This window comes from Choloepus didactylus, chromosome 6, assembly GCF_015220235.1.
Source record: "Choloepus didactylus isolate mChoDid1 chromosome 6, mChoDid1.pri, whole genome shotgun sequence".
Classification (NCBI taxonomy): Eukaryota; Metazoa; Chordata; class Mammalia; order Pilosa; family Megalonychidae; genus Choloepus; species Choloepus didactylus.
In genome coordinates, this window is record NC_051312.1 from 115,613,149 (window position 1) to 115,638,271 (window position 25,123).

Below are 25,123 nucleotides of genomic sequence, written 5' to 3' on the forward strand. Positions count from 1 at the left end.
GCTAAAATGTCAAAATTATAGATGAAATTGTTGATTTTCTTGAGAAAAAAACTAAGTTGATGCAAGCAGAAATTTAAACACCACAAAATTAATGAAAACATAGAAGAAATTGAAAACATTGTCAAAAAACTACCTCCATTGATAGAACAGACCTAGATGACTTTTTGTGAGAATCCTATCACTGCTTCAAGGAATACATAATTTCTCAACTATTTAAACTGATACAGACTATAGAAGGAGTTAGGAATGCTCTGACATGTTTACCAAGCTATCATCCATCACAATGAAACCCAGTCTGTCAAAGATAGCTGTAAATAAATAAGCAAAATTAATAGCAAATAAAGACTTACACAAATCAGCAAACCTAATAAGCACAGACAATCTCATCTTTTAATATAGATGTAAAAATCCTAAATAAAAAATGTTAAAAATCCATTCTGGTATATAACCCACATGGGGTTATTCCAATATGTACCTAAACAAACAAGCAAAAACTGCCAACTCTTAAATCCATCAATTTCAATTTTCTGTTCTATTCCTAAGGAATGAATCAGAAAGGGGTTCAAAGATGCACAAGGGTATTTATCATAGCATTGTTTATAATAATAAACACTGCTATTACTCCTTTAAGAAAAAAAATAATGCAAATGTTATAGATTCCTAATTATAACCCATGGCAGAATTTATAAGAGATGTGAGTAGTATAAGCAAAGCACCTTGTTATTAAAAAAAAAAAAAAAAATACAGCTTTCTATACAAATAAGGAAAGACTTTATTGAAGAAGAAACATGTAGGACAGGTCTCAGAGGATTAGTAGGATTTTAACAGATATGATTAGAAACAGAGAGATGTGTTTCTGGGTCAAGAGATATGGAAGGAAGTAGTGAGAAATCAAACTGAAAAAGTAGACTGAGTCTAGAGCATAAAGTGCATTAAAAATAATTAGTAATAAATAAATCAGTGGGACAGAACTGAGAAGGCTGAACTAGATTAAAATATGTGGGAACCAATTATATGGCATAGCAACATTTAAAATATTGTGGCAAAAAAGGAGTTCTACTTTTTAAATAATGCTTAAATAATTAGTTACATTCCCTATATCAAAGCAAAAACGTGAATTTACTACAAATGACTTAAAGAGCCAAGGGTTTATAAATAATAAAAAAATACTACCAATATTACTGCAGAAGCTATTGGCATAAACCTGAGTTTAGCAAAAACCCAGAAGTATTGAACGAATCTTATAAATGTGTATTTCTCCCAAAAGTTGTTTATAAAATTATATCAAAGATGCTATCATAAACTGACAATTCACTGGGGAAGAATATTTCTGAGAAACAAAATTCTAATGACCCTTATATACAAAGAACTCTAAGAAATCAATTTTTGAAATGTAGGAAATCAAATAGAAAATGAGAGAAAATGAGAAACATACAAACAATTCACAGAAAAGCAGATGCAAATGATCGATAAAATTATGAAAAGTTGTTTAACTTTCTTAGAGTTCAGAGAACTATCAATTAAAATAGCAACAAAATACCATTTTTAACCTATCAATACTGACAAAAATTGAACAGATTGATCACATACAATGCCTGCAAGAATAAGGGGAAACAGTCTCATACATTGCTGATAGGGGGAATTGCTACTATAATACTGAAAAACAATCTGGCAGTACTTATTAAAATGAAAAATGTTCATGCCTTTTGATCTATCAGTCCTACTTTGTGAACATCTGCAGAAAATAAAAAACAATAGTATATGATATATGTGCAGGTTGTTTATAGCAGCATTGGTTTATAGTAGGGAAAATAAGAAAACCATGTCTACGTTGAATTTCCAACCATAGGGGGTAGACAATTAAATTCCGGTGCATACATACAATGGAATAATATGAAGCTTTTAACTAGAATGAATCAGGCCAATATTTAATGGCTATGATCTTTTAATAATAAAATAGCAAATGCACAAGACTTACATTTAAAAAAAGCAAAACAAAAATAAGTCATCGTATGTGTGTATAAATGTATCATAGACGCAAAGGGGGAGATTATACATAAACTGTATTTGTTGCAGAAAAAAGAAATTTGCATGGGTGGGTACAGAAAAACTCTTAATTTAATTAAATCACCTTTCTTCTGTATGATTCATTACAATAAGCATATATTACTTTTGTACTTTTGTTAATTTCATCAAATTACTTTCATCATTTAAAAACTCTAACTAAGATGTTTTAAAATAAAGTATAATGTGTACAAAGTAATGTGTCTGAATTGCTTCCCTGAAATGTGGAAGTAGAAGAAACTAGCCCTTGTAATCTGACTACTTACCAGACAATCTGCATGGGAAGTGAAGTATCTCAACCAGTACATGGTCCTTAATTGTGATTACATTTTATTGCACTCAGCCTATTAAGTGCTTAAATTCCCAGATAACAAAATCTATGTTCCTAATAGTGGAAAGTACATTAACAGTATTTTTGCTCCCTATTATAGCCCCGTTCCAACAATCACGTGGATGAAAGTTAATGGTTATATTCCTAGTAAAGCACGTCTGCGGAAATCTCAGGCAGTGCTGGAAATACCGAACATACAGCTGGATGACTCAGGCGTATATGAGTGCAGAGCTGAAAACTCACGCGGAAAAAATTCCTTTCGTGGACAATTGCAAGTATACAGTAAGTGTTTTTGGCAGAGCATGATGCAATAGTCCCAAGAGACAAACTGAAAATGCAAATTAATTTTAACTGAATTTTGTTTGTTAGGTACAAAAACAAACGTAATAATTTATAATCCTACTCCTTTTGCATGGTAAAGTGTTGTGTAAAATTATCCTATGCAACGAAATGCTTTAAATTAAAAATGAATGGGGAATTGACAGGCTTTTTGAGCGGCATAGAATGTTTATGTCCTTAAAAATGAGATATTTTCCTAGACCAAGGCTATACTCTAAGATAAAAATCTTGGAACCTTTATTAATTTACTCAAGCACTTTGCCTAAATCAGAGGTCAGAGGCCTAATATTATTGCCCAGAAGCCAGATCCTGCCCTGCTACCTATTTTTGTAAATAAAATTTTATTATAACACAGCCACACCTGATGGTTTACATATTGTCTGTAGGCTTTTGTACAGCAACAAAGCCTCAAATATTTAGTACGTGCCTTCTACAGAAAAGTTTGCTGAATCCTGGCCTAAATTAATGTATCTATATGATAAATAACCTTGATGGTCTACAAAATGTTCCCCAAATGCCAAAGAGCCAACCAGGTTGTGTTTAAGAATTGGAAAAATCTGTTTCAAAAATATCCACAATCTCACCTTTATTTCAAATTGTATCCATTTTTCATATTTGTTTTTAAAAATACATTATTCGTAGTTGGGAAATGACAATATTCTCAACGAGGACACTGAAAAAGAGAGGAATACAATAAACCGGGACATTGATATAAGCAAATACAGATGCTTTGAATATGTAACTATTCAAATTGTTATTCTACTGATTCTGCCAAGCAAACCCTTACTTTCAGAGTATCTTGTGATCAGTCGTCCTAAAAAGCTTAGCATCCTTTACAGGGACTCTTAGAGGATTCTAACTTATTAATATCTGAATTCAACCTTTCTTTCCTTATCTCTAACAACTCCTCTAGGAACTCATCATTCCAACCAGATTTACTATGCTAATCACACTTCATTCATTCATTCCTTTAATTAATTAATGTTTATTAAGTGCCTATTACTGGCCTACATGCTAACAATAGAGCTTTAAAGGCAATTCATGGTCCAGTGGATTAGATGAAAAGCAAAGCCCCCCATTAGACCAGAGCATGCTTTGTGCTGTGATAAAGGCACATGTAGTGGCTTGGAGCTATGTACCCCAGAAAAACATGTTCTTAATCTTAAACCATTTCTGTGGATGTGAACCCATTGTGAGTAGGATCTTTTGATGGGATTACTTTCCTTAAAGTGTGGACTGAGTATTTAGGGTGGGTCTTAATCCTATTACTGAAGGCCTTTAAGGAAGGTCACAGAGAGAGAAAGCCACACAGGGGTTGCAGACAGAAGCTTGAAGCCAGTGGAACCTAGAAGAGAAGGGAGAGGCCATGGGAGGCTGCCATGTGCATTGCCATGTGACAGAAAAGTCAATAACCAAGAGTCACTGGCAGCCAGCCCCGTAACACCACAGTCTTCTGAGAAAAAGCATCACCTTAATGATGCCTTAATTTTGGACTTCTCCTAGCCTCAAAACCATCAGCCAATAAGTTCCCACTGTTTAAGCCAACCCATTGCATGTTATTTCTTTTAGCAGCCAGGAAACTAAGACAGTTTTTGGTACTGGAAAGTGGGGTGTTGGTATTACAGATAGCTAAAAATGTGGAAATGGCTTTTGGAATTGGGTGATGGGTAGAGAAGGAATTGTGAGAACTCAAAAATTAGTGAGAGCTGTAGAGAAAGTTTGTATCATTTTAGAAAATATATAATTCATCATGAACAGAATGTTGGTAGAAAGATGGATGTCAAAGGTACTTCCAGCAATGCCTTGGAAGAAAATGATAAATGGGTACTTAGAAACTGGGGGAAAGGCAATCCTTATTATAACATGGCAGAGAACTTGATGAAATTGAGTTCTGATGTTGAGTGAAAGGCAGAACTTGAAAGTGATGAACTTGGATATTAAGCTGAGGAGATTTCCAAGCTAAGTGTGGGAGGTGCAGTCTGGTTTCTTCTTGCAGCTGATAGTGATGTGACAGAGGAAAGGCATAAGCTGAGAACTGAACTCTTAAACACAAAGAAACCAGAAATTAATGGTTTGGAAAATTCTGAGCTTATCTAGATAGTGGGCTCTGAGATTAGGGCTGGAAGCGGCTCCATCAGGGACCTCCCTAGGCTTCTGGAAAGTGAACCCTAGAGAATAGGGCTCCATGTGAGGGTTTAACTGAACACTAGTCCAGTCAGCCATTTCAGTGGAAGTGAGGATAGGAAATGCAATTATGCAGGAAGGATCTTTGGAAAGTTCCATTATCTGATGGTGTGGACCCCTGTGGACTATATATACACAAACCTGCTGCGATTTTTGAAAAATAGGTATGAGCAGAACCACTGGCAGCCTGGACTAAAAGAGACAGAGTAGAGATGAATTGAAGGGAGAACAACTTCAAGGGCAGAACCATGGAAACCGAGGTCTTAACCAAAGGGATCTCCTCATGCCAAGAGAGCAGAACAATGCATAAGTATGGGAAAGGCAGGCTCACCCTGTGTTTGGAGGGGGCAAGCCATCTGCCCCAGTGCTTGGAAGGGGCTGGCCTTGTACCCCGTGGTATAGGGTAACTGTTGCCACTCCAATATTGGTAAAGTGTGGGGCCTTCACCCCAGTGTTTGGAGAGAGCAGTTGCCACTGGTTAAGTGCTTAGAAGGGGTGTGGCTGCCACTCCATCAGGCCCAGCGGACAAAACATCTATCCACAGATGACTCTTCTATGAAAACTAATGAAGTTTGCTCGGTTGAGTTTTGGAATTGTTCGAGATTTGAGCTATGTTTTCCCTGCAATTGCTCTCTTCTAGAATTGGAATGTTTTTCCTATACCTGCCTCTTCTTTGTATATTGGAAGCAGATAACTTGTTTTCTAGATTTCACAGGTCCACAGACAGAGGAGAATTGTGCATCAGGACTGCCACACCCATAACAAATGTTAATGAGATTTTGGACTTAGCATTGTTGAAACGACTTAAGGCTTTTGAGATGTTGTGATGGAATGAATGTATTTTGCAAAAGACATGTCCTTTTTAAAAGGACTTGTCTTTTTAAGCAAGGGTCACCCGCAGCCAGTCCCAGAACACTATAGTTTTCTGGGAAAAAGCATCTCCTTGGTGACAGCTTGATCTTGGACTTCTAGCCTTAAAACCGTGAGCCAATAAGTTCCCATTGCTTAAGTCAACCCACTGCATAGTATTTGTTTTGGCAACCAGGAAAATAAAAGAGCATTTGCAAAGGATTGTGGGGAGCACAGAGTATACCGCATTCTACTCAAGTGAGTCAGAGAAAGCTTTCAAAAGGTTCTGTACTTCAAAGGCTAAATAGGGGAAAGCATACTGGAAGAAAAGAAGAGTCATGAACTGATTTTATGATTATAGCACCAGTGCACTTTTGCTTAATTTTTGATCATGGATGTTATATTTAGCTGAATTAACCCAATTGTTAACAAATCCTTAAAGGCCAACTTCCTAGCTAAAGGGGGGAAAATGCTGTTTCTGTACTCCAATGGAAAAATGACTAACATTTAAATACATTAAGTTATTTTATCCTCACAGCGACTGTAAGGTGTTACTAGTTCCCCTTTACAGATAAAAATTTGATACTGAAAAATCAGAGCTCAACCAGAACTTTGCTACTCAAAACTGCCAAAAAATGCAAGGAGTGCTCATTCATCTTTAGCCTATTAAGGAAAAGTCCCAAAGCTTTCTGTGTCATGAACAATGACCCACCCCTAAATGAGAATTAGATTGTACAGTCTGGGGCCGAGGTTCTTACATGGCACTACTCTGCATGCCCCCACCCCACTCTAGCTACTCACCCCACTCTAGCTACTCAATTCATGGACAATAACAATTTCTGCCAAAAAAGTAGGAAAAAAATCCTGCTTTCATTCAGTCTTACTGGTGAACCTTCTGGTGGGAGGGTGTTCTAGTAAGAAATGACCTGTGGGCTCTCCCTGTCCTGGACAACTAGCTGTCCGCTGTGGCCAGCTGAGTAAAGACAAACTGAATAGAAGAATGATTTAGATTTTTGCCTAGAAAAAGAAACTGGGTCAGCAAGCTACTTGACATGTATTTCTGCCCATTTGGTGAAGACATCTTGGAAGCATGTGACTTCTCACTGTTTTACATGTTTAGGGGAGCTTCCTGCCAGGCTCCACCAGGTGACCTTACATTTTGATTTGCCGTGGATAGTCCCAGTTTACTTCTGTTGTCCTGGGGCAGTTACGAACAGAACCATATTTCACCTACAGAAGTATCCCAGTTATTCCACGCTCACCTGACTTTTGAATTTTGAAAATGTGTCATATTTGACATGTGGGCTTTCTTGCCTGTCAAACTCTGTAAAATGTAGAAAGCATCATGGCCAACATTTCCACCTGGATTGGCGGAAGATGTGGAATGGCACGACGCGTGAATGTTCCACTGCATCCGTGGTTTGTGTTTAGGATCTTCTCTCAGTGGAATGGGTTTCTGTTGGAAGTTTCTCCTGTTGGAAGAGGGAGAGGCTAATCCTTTTTTACTCAAATGATCAATATTCATAGAGTACTGAAAAGACAGGGTTTTTCCGGTAGTGAGGCTATTTTGCTTCTTAAAAGTTTAATTATAGGGATATTTGCATGTTCAGCTGTTAGATTTAAAAGATGAGCCAGAGTTCTAGAGACAGCCTTCCAAGTCTCATTTTTCTTTGGCAAAACATTACAAAAATGAGTGCTAATGTAGATTGTGGACATAAGCGTAAGCCACATTCTTTATTATTTATGACCCAGCATCTGTATGGTAAACATAATACAAAAGAATACAGCAGAATGAGAAAACATAAATAAGTTCATGGTAGTTAAATGAATAATAATTAAGGTAAATTTTCATGTCAACTGTAATATAAAAATATGCTTAAAATACTCACAAAAGAAAAAATAAAACCGTAGCAAAGCAGTGAAATGCAAAATTTTGGAAATAATTTGAACTGTAGAATAAACTGCATACTTGCTCTACTGAATATTCCTTTTGTTTATAATATAAAATAGTTTATTGGTAAAATAATTTCCTTGATAATTTTTGTTCCCTTTAGTTTCTGATGATTGATCAAAAAAACCTGATTTTAACTAGTTACACCGGATTTTAAGTTCTCATATTTCCAACATAAGTTTAGCCTTGCTTATTAACATCCTTAGTTTTAAAGGGTGGAAGAGGGATAAAGGAAGGGAGGGAGTGAGGGATGGAGGGACAGAAAGTTGAATGGGTGGGTGAATGGATGGATGGATGGGAGGAAGGAGGAAAGGAAGCCAAGAAAGAAAAGAAATGAACATAGAAAGAGAGGGAGGGAAGGAGGGAAAAAGAAAGGGAGATAATTTATTATTTATATTATTTATAATTTAGATGAGATATATCTATATTAAACATACCTGTAACCAAAGTGCTTAAAGGAAAATTGCATAACCCTATACTAAATTTCCAATAAAATTTTATTTTCATTGCAGTGTGATATTGTAGGCTTCCTTATGTATTTTAAATCACTCGGCAGTATCTTAACAAATGTCAATGACTTCCTTTATCTCTAGTTTGTACAATTTTTCAAGGCAAAAACTATGTTCTTTATTGTTATTTTTCCTATTTCTTTCCAGCAATAAGCATTATGTTCTACACATAGTGGATAATTTTTATTATAACTCTAATGCTGTTATAAATATTAATTAATGTCTTAGACATGCATGTTATTCATAAAGAAGAGTTGTACATTAAAAAGAAGGCATGAAAGTCAGGAGAGACTAACGGACTGAGGAAGGGATGTTGCCAAGAACTCCTGTACTAGATGCTATGGTAGGACTGGGTACTTTACATCCATTAATTCCGAATAACCCTTAGGTATTAGAATTACCATTTGACAGAGAAGGAAACTAAGACCTAGAAGGATTAAAGAGCTCAATACTTAAGGTCCCATTGATAAAAAGCAGTAGAATCAAAATCCAATGTAGTACTGGGAATGATACCAGATTTCAAGCCCTCTTTGCCCCCCAATTATAAGATGCTACCTTTCAGTGAGATATTGAAGACCTGAGCGAAGGCAAAGAGAATGCGATGTAGAGTAGTTACTTCTTATTTACAGTACTCTTAGTAATGTTAGACAAAACTATGGGATATGTTAAAATACTCATCATTATTTTTCATTCTCTGTTTTTCTTTGTTTTATAATTTTATTTGGTTATATTGGGCATGATTTTTAAAGAAATTTTAGCCATTAAAATATGCTAAGCATTTATTCTAGGAAATGATATAAAATTATACATTCCTGATCAATAATTTCATAAAGAAATATTTACTTCCTTTTTCTTTGAAGAAACTTTCTTGCCTTGAATTCTACTGGTGTGAGGAAAATGATGACATATATATATATGATATATATATATACACACACACACATACACTAAAAAATGATGTAAAATTAATGCATGCACATTTTGGTTTGTTAATTTTCTTGGAATATGGTAGGAACATGTTGGAAGCAAAGAAATTATTTTAGGTTATTTGTTTTTCTTATTCCTTTGTTTTGTTTTGTTTGAAATGTTGTTTTTGTTTATTTTTTAATTTTTTGATAAAGTTAAAAAAAATTAATGCATGTGCAATGGCTTAGAGGGGAGTAACCAGTCTGTATTATATTCAATCATCATAGTAGTCCATTAAAATAGGAATTACAGTCTACAGCTGACAGATCAGACTCATTAAAGTGAAGTAACTCTCTCCCAATCACATATTAAAACAAGGACAGGGTAGCACTGGGATTTGAACTCACACCCACCTCCAAGTTTATACTCTTTCTAATACACCATGTTACCTCTTACTGGCCCACATCTGAGAGTCATAATATTGAAATTGATCTATGTAGGTAAAAGATGTTGACTCCTCAGTACTTAAGAGTAGAGGAGCGAAGAAGGAGGCCAATAACACTTAGCATTTATCAGTAGGGAGTTACAGAACTCCTAATGCCAAGAGATAATAAGCAGGAGTTCTCTTTATGCACATCTGCTTAGTGTTTTGAAAAATGCAATCCAGAGACTGAACTGAAGCTCAAATGTATTACATAAGTAGTTGCCAATATACAGCACATCTGTTGAGATTTTAACAGCTTCTGGGTTTAAAGTACCATCTGTCTCCTCAGTTTTCCACGCCTTAAATAGGTGACCTGACAAAAGCTAGATAGATGGAGCTATTAGGCTTATTTTAAATGTGGTCCAGCATGGAATTTTCTTTTTCAGATAGACGCTGATTCCCCACCATCCAGACTGCATTATTATTCAGGTGCCAGAGCCATTGCCCTTTAGTTCCCTGAAGTCCTCTCCAAAGAAAATTTTGAATGTAACCTTTTGTGTTTCCAATTTTATATTACCAAAAATTTGTTGTTGTCTTAAGCGTCTGACAAATACTGTGATAACACAAATGCTCTCAGGCTATAATTCAGTTTTTCGTATTTTAATTTTTTAATCCTACAACTTTTTGAATAATTATTTTTGGCTCATATAGTACAGACTTAGTAGCTTATAAAATATCTTACAGTATAAAAACAAACTCTATTGTGAAAGTTGAGCTGACCTTATTTTGAATAAAACATTTTCCAAGTATGTCATGAAGGATGTCAATTCATAAATTCAAATAGCCTCACTGGTAGTTAGTGCCTATCCAATGTTAATAATAACATTTTTTTCTCCAGTATGGAGATTAGCTTCATTGTAACATCCACAAACCACATTCCGTGTGTGTGTGTGTATGTGTGTGTGTGTGTATCTGCTTGTCTGTCTGTCTATTTAGCTGGGCTTGCTTGAAAGTTCTTACATGAAATTAATTAGCAAGCAGTTTGCTTATACTAATTATATATGGCGTCTAGAAAAGTAGCCAAATGATATTATGAAGTTACATTGTTTTCAATTTTTTTTAATTATATAAAGAAAAATAGCTGTGCATATCTATGGTACAAAGATTCATAAACCATGGAAAATCACAGTTCAGAAGAGGAAGGTAAAAAATCACACCTCTGTTATCTATCAATAATTGATAAATCAATAGTTCTTTTTTAATTCTGTGGTAGTACAATAGTCCATCTTTATTTCTAGAATTGTTGGTAAAAGGAATTTGAATACTATTTTAATTGCTTGTCTGGCTCATTCACTGGATTTTGAACTGACAACAAATAAGCATTGTGGGATATTTTATCTTTGAATTTCTAGTACTAAGCATTGTATACATAGTGGTGTCCAATAAGCATTTGAAGAAGAAAGGAAAGCAGAAATTAATACATTTTGCTTACATTGATTACTTGTTTGATTCCTTTGAGAAATTCATTTTGGAATCAGGTCTCTAAATTAGGCCATTTTATAGAGTAATCCAAAATATGTTTGAATGAATATTTTATTGATTTCTAGTTTTTTCTTTACAGATGATACAATTTTTTAATGTAATATTTAAATTCTTTCTTAACTAATTTTTCATTTTAGTGAATTTTAAGATCTCTTTTCAATTTCTTTTTAACTCCCACAAGCTGCATATTCCAGTGTTAGTCATAGTATATTGAGACCGATCAATAGCTATAATTATCCAACATTTTACAATAACTAATAGATGAAGGTCAATGTTGTGTTGAAAATAGGTATCTATGTCATGTCAACCATGCTGTCAATGTTTTTGCTATCTATCGGGGGGATCAAATCACAACCGACTAAAAATTTCAACAATAATGTAACAGAAGAGGGGTAACAAGCTAATATACGTTTGTTTTCCAAGTGAATAAAAACTACAGCGTTCAGAGAAAGTGCACATGACTCCCTTTTGAAGTTGTGATTAATATATCTTGTAAATTTAGACTAAATCTTGAATTATGAGTAGAATTAAAGGGACAGAGAAGAGAGAATGTCCCATGTGCCATGAGTTGCTGAAAGAAAGTGCACAGTGTGATTGGGAGGCAGCAAACCTGTCTGCGTGGAGAGTGTGCAGTAGCCCAGCAACGTAGAGAAGGAAAAGTTAGAGAAAGCCCAAATGTGGAAGGGAAGTGCAGTATTGCTTTCAGTATTCCCATCAGTATTGTTAATGTATATGACATACTACAAACAGATTTCAAAATTCAAAATCAGGGTCAATATTTAAAGCTCACCATGGTAATATTTTTAAGTTACAGCTTTCAGGCTTAGAAGTTGAATCATTGAATGTTTTCAAATGCTTACAAATCCTGACTATGCCAAGGTGAAGTTCTCCTTAAAGACCAGAGTCTACTGGCCGGAAGGCAAGTGAGCTGTTGAAAACAAAATTCCCACGTAGAGAGAAGCAGAAGATAAAATAACTCCAGGAATGAAACAGTTACTACCAATTCATCTTTGACTCTGCCAGAGAGGGATGAGGGAGCACATGTGCCCTGGAGTCACAAACACCTGCTTGTGAAAGTGGCTTCTGTCCCTTATTAGCTGCATGACCTTGGGAAATTTACTTAACCTCTTTTAGTCAAAGTTTCATGATTCATAAAATGGGATCTGTTTTTTTTTGTTTGTTTGTTTTTTTAATTAATTTTTTTATTAGAGAAGTTCTAAGTTTACAGAAAAATCATGCAGAAAATACATAATTTTCACCTCACCCCTACCCCTCATCATTAACAGTTTGCATTAGTGTATCTTTGTTACAATTGATGCAAGAATATTGTAATTGCACTATAACTGTAGTCCATTGTTTACATTAGAGTTCACTATTTGTGTTATACAGTCCTATTTTTAAAAATTTTCATTCTAGTAACATATATGCGACCTAAAATTACCCCATTTAATCACATTCATATTTATAACGCAGTGGTGTTAATTACGTTCACAATGCTATGCTACCATCACCACCATTCATTACCAAAACTTCTCCATTACCCCAAATGATCTGTTTAAGGATTAATGTTGCAGGGATTAATGGAGACTTGAGCATAGTGGCTAGAACATAGTAGGCACTTAATCAATGAGTGTTCATTCTCTTGCTTTCTCCTTCTTTTTAAATTGGCTTTGACTTTGGGCATCTGTTGTCCTGTTAGCCACTATTGTGATATTCATGTGCAGTTTTCTTCAACACATCTTATCTCCTGCCTTACTATTTTTCCTTGGCATTGAACTTTATACCTCCTCTACCACAGTATAAACTCCTTAAAGGTAGGACTTGTTTGTTTCTGTTTCCTTAACAGCTTCTGGGATTGAGCAAGTTCTAAATAGTAAGAGGTGAATGAACACATATATAAATGAATGAACAAAATCCCCACTATCTCAGATAAAGTAAAATATTTTATAGTTTTATGCCAAAAAAATTGCTTCAAAGATACAATCAATCAAGTTCAATATTTCAATAAATATTCAAAAATTTTCATATTTATTGCTTCAACAGTTTTTAACCCAGAATACATGTAGACAAATCAATCAATGGATGAATGAACCTGTATCTTACAAATTTCATGCAATTATATTACCTCCTTCTTGATCTAAGAATTTTTTCTTTGACTTTTATAATTTTGAAAGTTTTTTTCAAAAATATTATGTAAAGAGTGTCACTAAATCAAGAAACATTTTATAGCAAGTAAAATTTGAATCTACAAAGTTCTTTTCCAAAGTCATTCAGATTCTATTAAAGAAAAAAAAGCTGAAAAGTTATTCAGTAAATAGACCTGTGGTATTACTTCCACCTAAGCTAATGTCCCAATGCTTTGAAAAAGCTATGCTTCTCACTCCCTACCTGACTTTGTACTAAAGAAGTTCCAGTGCCTCAGGAAGAATCAAACCACTTGCTTTAAAGTGGATAAAGAAAATAATAACATATACTTCATTTTCCTTACAAAAGTATTTTAAATTATCAAAATGTCTTCAGTGCTACATTTTACACAGTAGATATAGTTCTATTGGTAATAAGGAATTCTGTGCTGCTTCTAAACAGCTGTGGCTGATAAATTGCTTTAAAAATTGCATTGTATTTTTCCATGTGAATTTTGAACTTGGTAAACAGTGTTTGAGGGCTAAAATCACTCTTCTTTAATGCTTACATAATTACAGCCTATCCACACTGGGTAGAAAAACTGAACGATACTCACTTAGATAGTGGAAGCCCTCTCCGATGGGAATGTAAGGCCACTGGAAAACCCAGACCCACATACCGCTGGCTGAAGAATGGAGCTCCCCTAGTGCCTCAGGTACTGTTGGCAACTATTAACCTGTTACAATGTAATTTAGCAGGATTTCATACAGGACAAACTAGCCTCTCTTTCTTTCAGTCTTATTGAAAGGCATTCCCTACTTCTGCCTTATAATACTTCTGCAGTGAGAAATGTAATATATAAGCAGTTTTCTTTTTACCTTAATTAGCACATTAGGTTTTTAAGGCATACATTGTTTCTTAAATTCTTTTCAGTCCTATGAAGTCGTAGGAAAATATCCATGATTATCATAGAAGCATTGCTGACATAGAGATCATCTATCTGGTTGCTGCCACTTTACAGGGAGTGGAGTTGATCCCCAGAGGTAAAGTGACTTGCTCAGGAGCACACATTTGTTAAAAGGATGAGATTAGGGTAGAATCCCATCTCCTTTGTGCTTGGTAGGGATCTTTCTGAGGCATCCTGCTACCCTTAGATTTAATAAATGTCTTTTCAGTAAATCCACACATGCTTTTAAAACAACTTCAGAAGTATTAGATTTGAAAATAAACCAATTACTATTTAATTTCTGATTAATGGTAATAAATTTAACTAACTTCTTTTTCTTTATTGTGGACTTTGCAGGAAGGAGGGCAGAAGAAAAATAGTTCACTATTTGTGGCCAAAATGGAGGAAAAGTGTATAAAATTGAGATTCCAAACATAGATTTTACACAGGTCTTGCCACCACAGAGGCCTCTTGCTTGTCATTTAGGCCTCAGTTTGCTCCTTGTACAATGAGGAGATTGGATCAGATCATCCCCCCAGTCCCATCCAGCTCCAGCATTCTCTAATTCTAAAATCAGTTAGACCAAAACAAAATGCAAATATGCAAGAAGATAGATACATATAAAAGGACTGTATAGCTGTTTAAAAAAAAAACTGGGGAAAAAATATCCTGAGACATTGATCCATTGGTCTTTCTCTGTAAGTCTCTAAGGGATACTGGCTAAACCTTGAGAAGGGGTTAGGCTTTTTACATATCTACCCCTAGCATCCAAATAAAGTAAATTCCACTGGCAGAAAATACCTCTGCTAAGTGAATGGGCTTATACTGAACATGATGTCATATTACTTGGCATAAATAGTTTGATAATCAAAGCATTGCCCACTGACATATAAACAATGATCTGCTTGGCATTAACTAGACAAAAGTCCTGGTTGTTTTAACAAAATTTCAAATTTAGTTTTGAAATTTATATTTACTAATGGCCTGTGTTTACCTGTCTTCCATATTAAGTTACTTCTGGTAATAGAGTTTAATATAGTTTCTGACCAATACTAATTCCAGCTGAAGAACAGGTTTTTTTTTTTTTTCTTTTTGTTAGTTTGTTATGAAGTGAGAGAAAAGGTGAACTCTGACTGGATCAATATGATAAAGACATTCTTGTTATGACCTCTGCTATTTTGCCATGTATCTAGTCTCTGTTCTTTCCACCATGTAAATGCCTAATCCACCTATGTAATGTGTGCAAAGAAAAGCATCATCTGTTGATTGTATTTCACAAGCCCAACTAGCAATTCAGTTCAAAAACAAAACTGAATGTAAGACTTATAAGAATAACTGTAGGAAAATATAATCTATTTTCTGGCTAAGAAATAGTTATAATTTACAGAAGACACCTTATAAACAAAATAATTAAATATTTTTAATTATTTACATTATTTTAATTATTTAATTAATTACAGTAAATTTGTGTTGATAAGTTGCAAATAATGTTTAACTGCATTAATGTTGAGGCTTTCCTTTTTCTTGGTCTAGAAGAGAGTACCCACAAACTCTGTATCGCTTGTTTACTTTCTAGATCTAATTATTTTTTGTTCCATTACAGAGTAGGGTTGAGATGGTTAATGGAGTGTTGATGATCCACAATGTGAATCAATCAGATGCTGGAATGTATCAGTGTTTGGCTGAAAATAAATATGGAGCCATTTATGCTAGTGCTGAGCTGAGGATTTTAGGTATGTAATTTCTAAGTTAATAAATAGGAAAAAAAATGCTTGTTTCTTTTCATGCTCTGTTTCTCACTAGACTGAAGTTTTATGATGTCATTGTAAAAGCCTATTTTATGAATTGAAACGAAATACTGTGTCTCGCTAATTTTGTTTTATGCTTTGGGGCCAAGTTTGCATTCATTGTATGTGGTTTGTCCCATAACTTTTTTTTCCTTTATAAGATTCATCTAATGTTAGTTTTTAATGTTAAAAGGTTTACACAATATGGTTTTTCTCTGGCATTAACAAAATCAAATAAATATGTCAGCTTTCAAGGAGGAATGCTCTGAGAGTAGGGAGTCAGAATGTAGATTTCTAGCAGGTTCTTCCTGCTCCCGTGGCCATAATTAATATTTCCCAAGCAGTTCCTCCCCACCAGTAGGCATGTGCTTCCTACAAGGCAGGACTCGATCATAAACCGCCCTCTCATCAAGGTACATCAACCAAAATATCCTTACGTAAAGGGGAGATTCTTCTTGAAGCCAGGCACAGCCATGTCAAAGGGTTGCACTCTGGATAAGAACATAACCTGGATACTTGTACTGTTTTCCCATTCTTTAAATGCTCAGGGAAATGGTCAGTCCACTGGAATAAACTCCACAGATTGAGAATACTTGGGCCATTGAAATGGAATTCGTTTTTTCCCATTTTGATGGTTTCCTAACCTTTAGTTTTATGATGCTTGCAATACAAACAGTGACTGTTACATGACCTTAATTCATTTTCTCCCAGGAAATTTTCTCCTAATTAATAGTTTACCCAGAGACATTCCCTAATGTGTCCCCTTCTCATTCATTGGACCTATTTTCAAAATACCTGTTGTAAGTTCTATTCATAGTAGTCAACCACATATCTTACCTTAACTTTCCCATTTACATTCCTTAACTTTTCTTCCAGTTTCTTAGCACATCTCAAACACATGCATATGATTTTTTAATGTTGTGCCATGCATTGTATTGCTATATGATGGACATAAAATACTTATGAATTACCTATGAAATTGTCAGATTGATTTAAGAAATGTCTGAGATGTAGTAGGCTTTTCGGCATATCTTTCAGGTTTTCTTTCAGATTCAAAAGTGCCATGATATGAATCTAGTGAAAGCAATATTAATGAATGGTCAGACCTAGATGAATAATCACAACCAACAAAATACAAATTGGTATGAAATATAAAATATTTAATTTTGAACTAATGTTTCTTTAAAAATACCTTAAATTTTATATGATATTAAAGTAAAATATGGATTAAATTCAGATACGTGGAAAATGGGAGATACAGAACTTTCTCTTTATGTAACCTCCACCTTTCCAAAAGACACCTAGGTAGACTTCTTTGGTTGCTCCCTAGACCTTTTTCCCAAGTTTCTCATTAATCTTTCACAATTGGAGTTGGTAATAATGAATTAAAGCACGTCATTTTTTTACACAACCTTTATCTGTGGGCCTCACATTGTATGAAACAATCCTCTGTTAAAAGAAAGGCAAACCAGTAAGCTATCTATTTAATTACTAAATAAAGAAGTTAAATGATGAGTTAGTGCCCTTTACATGTGTAGATATCCTATTGATTTTAGTTAGAAATTTATCTCAGAGGGAAAAAGTTGTGAAATCTCAATGAATCATCTGTTAGAAGCTATTTGCGTTGCTTTTCATAGAACTAATTTTCTATTTTTAATAGCTTCAGCCCCCACTTTTGCACCAAATCAACTGAAGAAAACCATAATTGTTACCAAAAACCGAGAAGTCATCATAGAGTGCAAACCCCAAGGCTCTCCAAAACCAACCATCTCTTGGAAGAAAGAAGACAAAGCAGTTAGAGAGAACAAAAGGTTAGAAGTCTATTTCATAATTCAGTCTTTTAACATCAGCCTTTTTTGAGATTCCAGATGATACAAAAAATAGACAAGTGAGACTTATTTCATAATCTGATTGAAATAATGTTTTGTCCATATAGTGATTTAGTAAGTTCATGAAATTCCACTTTCATATGATCAGATTTCTTTACCTCCATGTTGTTTCAGCAACAATTAGGAATTTCACTGGGTTATGTTGAAAATGAACATTTTCATTAAGCTTGTTATTTTATCATTTTGGGTCTGCAGACTTGGGAGCCTACAAGTTATCTATGATAATTTTTAAGCAGTGTGTTTTCATTGCAATGTTAGTATTAAAAAGTATATAAACATATTCTGAATTTTCTGGATAATAACCTTATGATGAAATACTGCCAAGTATTCTTGCTCCCATGTTTGCATTTTTGTTTTCAATCATGCTGATACAAATTTTATGATTAAATTGATTGCCATAGGCAAATGAATAAGTGCAGAGGAATATTTAGTGTGTAAAGATGTCTTAGCAAGAAAAAGTCAAAGGACATCACATGAAAAAGAATGGAGAAATATTATAAGAAATCATATCATCACATGGTGGTCTGTATATGCCAAGTTCAAAAGGATCGTGCTTTACTAGTCATTACCATGTTCATGTTACTAGTGGTTATTCAATTTTGACAAAGAAACATCCTCCATCATGTTAAAATGATAGTGTTTATTATTGTTTTAGAGACTTGTTTTTCATTTGATCTATAAGGATAAGCAGTTTGTGCCTTGTTTTATATTTGTCCAGATCTAAATAATGATAATTAAAATAAGAGTTAAAATAATTTGTCAGCATTAGGAGTCTATTTGAATAATTTTTCCTTTAAATATTGTTGGAATATTTTGAAATATTTGAAAATTTTCCTTAGAATATTTTGTTTCCTATCTGAGTCTGAAAACACTAATATAGATTGCCTATCTCAGATGAAATAATTTATGGAATGATTGGATTCCATTCAGGGCAGAGGATCTGTTGCTGGGAAAGTGTGATCAATTGGGATTGGCATTTAACGTTCCAGGTGGTTGAGTTGATCAAAGGCCGGCTGAAATTGTTCTGGGTGCACAAATGTGGAGAAGAAAAATAAAACACCCTGGCACAAACCTTATTAAAGCAGAGGAAAATTGTTTTCATTTTATAATAAGAGCAGATAATTTGCATTGTTTGGTTATCATTCTTTTCTAAAGGTATTGAAAATTTTACAGCGTCAACAGAATATATATGCCCTATCAGTGGCAGGCATCCCATGTGAAAAACATTACTTGGCTTTATGTTTGTGGGTGGCACGTGAATCATGTCCTATTTATTTCAGTTCCTAAGATGTTTCCTCATCAACTATTCACAGATGTCATGCTGTAAGTTTAAAAAATTAGGTAGCAACTCTTTTGCCATAGCAAAAGCATTGAGAGAGATAACAGATTATTAGTTTTCTATAATAGGAATATGCATATAATAAACTGTTTATCTTCCAGAAGTCAAAAAATACAGTTTGTGAATTTCCCATCTTTCTGGTTCCCCTTTTTCTTCACTGCTAACCTAAAATAGGCTGACCCCCAACTCATACCACTCAGTTTTTTCCAAATGTCAATGCTCCTGGTCAAAGGGTTGTTTGGAAAGGAGGTGAAATGTGAAATATGTGTGTTTTTATTGATTGAAGGAAGAACAAGACTTGGCTGCATTTACTTAGCATTCTGCCTACCCTGATCAATGTTTTTAGGTCATAGACTGGCTTTATTTAGTAAGAAAACTCAAATGTATAGTGCATTTTCACTCTTAAAATTGACAAGCACATATATAAGATACCATTTTTACTAAGGTATGATTTATTACAACATGCTGTTTGTATCCAGAGGGAAATAAAATAAAGCTTACTGCAGTATGTAGCTAATATGTTTGTGAGGTGGTTGGGTTGAGAAGAAGCCACAGCCTGTTTTTAATTGAGTGAGAGAAATGCCCACTGTAAATTATGTTACATTAGGAGTTATATGAGATTGAGACCATAATCACAATGTTCTGTCCAGATAGAATCAGAAATTCACGGTACCATAAGGATGATTATATACATTTCAAGATGGAAAATTCAAGTATGCTATTATACTTTTAATTCATTAGGTGTCCATTAATAATACTCTCTATGCAAAATCAAGGCAAATACTGCTGCTCCAAGGATATGCATCTTCCTAATTAATGCTAAACTAACTTCTGAATATCAGTTTGTTCTTTTGGCTGAATGTATGTCTGTGATACCATTTCAGAATCACTTAATTAAATGTTCCCATAGTCTAAATCCTATAGTCTCTATAATCACATAAGCAATGAGCAGTAGGACATATGGGGACTCCATTCTCTGCTCAATCTGAGTGTATTTTAGAGCATTCAACCATCTGGATCCCTTATTTTATTCATGATTTTCTCACAGTCTTCACAACAATACCTCATATAATAATGTCAGCTATTCCTAGTTCCCATCTAGTCTTCCTCAGATCTACCCTAGTGTCAGATAACAATTCTGCCACATGTCATAGAGAAAGCATGTGTAAGTTTAGTAGCTCAAGTCACTCAGCACCAAGTCAAGCTGGTGGTTAGTCTGATTATGACTTTGTGATCCGGTTTGAGTAACAGAGTGTCTGAGGCAAGTTCTCAGATTCCGTCCCTGTACTGGTAAGTGTTGCCTTCTGCCTGAAGCCTTGTCTTGATAACCTGCCCAATATGCTTGCCCCTCCAAGACTGAAGAATTGTTCTTTCCAGTACTTTCTACCAAGCAGTGTTTTTCCTCTAACCCTCCCACCAATGTATGTGTGTCAAGGGGCGGGCGGTGTATCACCCCCTTTATTGGGTACATGTGTAATTTTATCTAGTCATGCCTTATGCCACTGCTCCCCTACATTTCATGATAGACTTGCCATAGCATGTTTCATCTCACTTGCTAGGCATCTTCTGATCTCTCATTCCATTGGGAAAGTTCCGGATTCTAGCTTCTTCCAGTTTTTCCAAGCCTCTATTTTTATATCTTTCATAGTTTTCCAAGATATGGCCCACACATTAGGCACTTACTACATATTTCTGAACTAAGGAATTATTGAGTAAGTAAATCCATCTAATGAAAAGTACAAATTCATTGTTAATTAAAAATACCTTTAAGTATTTATTAAATTGCTATTTATTGAAGTAAGAGCAAGACTTGGTTGATTTACTTAGCATTCTGCCTTCCCTGATCAGTGATCAAGGTGTGTAGATTGGCCTTATTAGTAATTACTGTGAATGGCAATCTACCTGTCTTTCCATATTGGGTAGTACCAGGTTTCATGACAAATACAATCTAGTTAGATAAAAAATATATAAACATTTGAATAATAAAATAAAAGGCTAAGATTTAAGTAGTGTTAGAAAGAATTCCTCAAAGCAGTATAAAAAAATACACAAAAGTGTAAATCCTGAATATATGTATGAGATCATAAAACTTAAAATTTAAAGGTACATATTGATTGCACATTCTTTAAAAGAGGGTGTCAGTTATATATGGCCACTTATTTAATTATGGAAATTTTAGATAGCTTCTCCTTGTTCTAGAACACACCAACAGTTTGATAAGAGTTGTAAATAAAAATTAAAATGGAAAGTAAAGTGTCAGAATATAGTTAACTTTAAGGCTTCCAAAATTTTCACAGTGGGGGTGCAGATTCAAATCATGATTTAATTTATTTGAGTACAACTATATTCACCATTCATATAAATCTATGTAATATAATGTATATTCAGCACTCTTCCAACCTACAACAGCTCAAAAAAAAAAAAGCTTTTTAACACTGTCCTTCATTAATTTTTAGTTATTTAGGGTTTGTTCTAAAGGAAAGACAACCAGCAAAAGGCAGTATCCTATATAGGCAAATAAATAAATAATAGTATTATATTGGGAAAAAGGAATTAAGTAATAATATTGCAAGAGAAACATTTAAGTGTAAGCAATATATCACTTTCAAACCATAAAATTATGTCCTGAATAAAAAAATGTTATAACATTTTTTCTGCAATTAAAATTCTTTAATGAACAAATCATCAGAAACTCACAAGGTTGAATTTGAATTTAGAGTTAACTGCAATTTAACTCAACTGTTAATGCAATTTTATAACAACTGAAGTTTATAATCAATCATTTATTTTATCAACAGTGCCACATAACCAATTTGTTTACCTTTCCTGCCACATTTTGATTGAATCTACTAGGTTTTTTGTTTGGGAGGGGTGTCTTAAAATACCATGTTTCCAGTTCTTATTTTTTTCCCTAAGAAAATACCTAAAGTACTTTCTTAAAGTTTAAAATTTGATAAATAACAACTAGAACATAATGACTTTTAGAAGAAATATGATTAATAAGTTGCCTGCCTACATACTGCAAAAGATTTAATTCATTTGGCCCTAAATGATATCCCTAAAAGATATACATTTGAGCTTAAATGAATTGTTAATATCCCAGAATGATTAATATGAATTACTCCTCAAACTGTAAATCACATTATCACTAATAATGATGATAACGGCTTGTAAGTCTGTAGTATTTATAATTTACAAAGCACTCATTATGGGTAACAGTATAATCCAGTATATAAAACAGGACTGGGTGTCCTGCTAGTCCTGTAGACTCTGAGGTTTTGACAGGTTAGCTAATTCATTTCCTTATTTAGAATTGGGAGTAAAAAGTAATCTTGTTGGGTCATGAGAAATGAATGAGGTTCTATACATAATATGCAGTACATGGCATCTAGAAAGCACTCAGTATATTACCTGTGATGATGATGACAACGACGACGACGATGATGGTGATAGTAGTGGTAGTGTTGGTGGTGATGATGATGGGTATCATTTAAATCTTTGAATCTTTGAACACTGGCATCAATTTCTGTTATCAATAACTGTGGATATCCTTTCCACTCCCGTTTTCTTCTCCAGTAATTAAGGAAAAGGATACTTGATTTAAATTATCATCTGGGACTAAAGAAGTCTTTTAGGTCCTCTTTGTGATAAATTTATTTATCAATCTAAGTCCCTAAACTGACATTCCTTGTCCTTCAAGGCCTGAAACAGCTTCTCATCATTTATGCCTGGCATTCTCCACAGTCATCCTCGTCTGTCTGCTGGTGGTTCAGTATCTTTGGGAAAGGTTCCTATACTAGCAGGCTTATGTTTACTTGTTTCATCATCACTTCATAGACCGTGTACAGATAGGTCAATACATATGGGTAGTTAATGAAGAATTGAGAAGTCTTTTTAAACTGTTTTTTGTTTTGTTTTTCTTTGCTTTTATTGCTTTTCTCCTGTTTGTCTATTTATTTATTTATTTTTAAGGAATCTCTATGTGTTATACCAGCTTCTTAAGATTACTAGCACATATCCATTTAGGTTCCTTTATCAATCACGTCCATGTATCATATGAAAACTGATAAACTCCAAGAGTACTAGAGAATAACACATGCCACAGAGATTTTTTCCTCTCCTATACTTTCATTCGGAATGTTCTGCTTATCAAACTCATACTGGATTTTCACTTCAGCTCATTATTTCCATTACTTAGTCATTTGCTTTTGTTAAAATATAATCATCCAGAAGCACTCCAGCAGTGCACAAACATTAAACCTTCATACTACATGTTCAATTTCCTGTAATTTCTGTGGGCGAAGATGATGTTAGCTAAAATGAAGAATTCATGGTTTTTGGTAAATGCTTAACTAATTTTGTTTCCATCAGCACAAATAGAAGTAACATCACTTATGAAACCTCATAGAATATACCATGTATCTTTAAAAATTATTTATAGTTATTGAAATCTTAAAGTAGTTTAGGCACCAGTTTTCATTTCGGGGTGAAGGGGGTACAAATTACAGAGATAATGCGTAATAATTCAAATGGGTGCTTAAGGAATCCTGCATCCCCCAAAGTAAAAATTATCCTATGGAGCAGATATTATAGGATAATTTTTCTTTTATGGGACTGTAAAAAATCTCTTGTAATATTCCCCTGTTCACCAGAGGAGCTTCAGTATGGCGAAGTTTTCAGCTTACTCGTTTAACACACACAGAAAATTGCACTTGAAGAACCTATTAGTTGACTTCTAAGGGGAATTCATGTAGTGTTTATTAAGCAACAATGATCAAGCTCACATACTGACTCACATACATATGGACAAATATATTCTTAGTGCGAGCCCTGGAGGACACTGTTACTGAGGGGAAAACAAGGTCTTCTTACATTTTCTAAGGAAGAAGAGGAATTCATGGGTGTAATTAGGGTCTTGTTTCTGTCCCTTTGTTTCCACCTACATGCTGTGTTTGCTAATGAACAAGCTGTTTTGTTGTTTCCTCTGTGACAATGTCGTTTACATATTAAGAACATAAAACAATGTAGACCCTAGGTATCCTGGTTTTCTTCAGTGTCTTAAGAAATTGTATAATGAAGGGAAAAAACATTCATATATCAAGAATATATCAGCTGATTTCCTTTGTAAATTAAAATTTATGCATTGAAATTTTAAAATAAAATTATCAAAATGTTATCTGTCTCAAGGAAGACAAATTTGATAGCTTGCTTCATAAGTTTTAAAATCTATGAAATGCTTACAATATACAATGTTTTATCATTCAGGCATGGGGACTTGCTGTTTGTTCCATAAATCCACTGAGCTTAAGTGGGTAAAGAGGAAAAGGCCTTATATTCATTATGGTGGAGTCAGAATACTCACTTCCTGGCTTTGATGAAACTAACCTCACAAGGTTCTGCCTCCTTCAGCTTCCTCACCCTCCATTTAAAATGTTAATAAAAATACAAAAGTAAAAACATAAATAAATACAAAGTCAGAACAGCATTGGAAATTAAGAATATAGATGAACAAATTCATATCCTCTAGCAGGAATTGCCTATTCAAGCAGAAATAGGCTAAATTGAGAAATGGTCAATGAGCCATTCAAGCCTAGATCTCTGGAACTGCAGCACAGTCAAGATACGAAGCCAGTAGGAGGAATCTTCCAATGTCATGCCCATGCCTGCTAGAGGCAGAAATTGGGCCTCACTGCAAAGGCTGTCAGGAATACTCCTACTACACAGAAGGTACTCTTCTAGGTGACAAGTTGCTACTTTCCTCATTCCACCCAATCAGCACTCACCCAAAACCATTTGGAAGACTACGAATCCAGCCAGGGATGAGAGGGGATATAAATGTTAAGAATTTGACACTGGTACACAGTGATAGAGAGGAAGTATATTGATATCCATTGGCCCTGGTAATTATAGAATTCTATGCACTCCTTCTAGCAAAGAAG

At 34.4% G+C, this 25,123-nt stretch overlaps 1 protein-coding gene across 1 annotated transcript in view; it reads left to right on the forward strand.

Moving 5' to 3' along the window:
* Positions 1 to 25,123, forward strand: part of CNTN5 (contactin 5) — a 1,285,703-nt gene that overhangs the window by 1,011,864 nt on the left and 248,716 nt on the right. The window contains exons 12-15 of the mRNA XM_037841191.1: positions 2,496 to 2,677; positions 13,802 to 13,938; positions 15,773 to 15,902; positions 17,617 to 17,767. Of these exons, the coding sequence (XP_037697119.1) occupies positions 2,496 to 2,677; positions 13,802 to 13,938; positions 15,773 to 15,902; positions 17,617 to 17,767 (600 nt within the window). The remainder of the gene's footprint in view (positions 1 to 2,495; positions 2,678 to 13,801; positions 13,939 to 15,772; positions 15,903 to 17,616; positions 17,768 to 25,123) is intronic.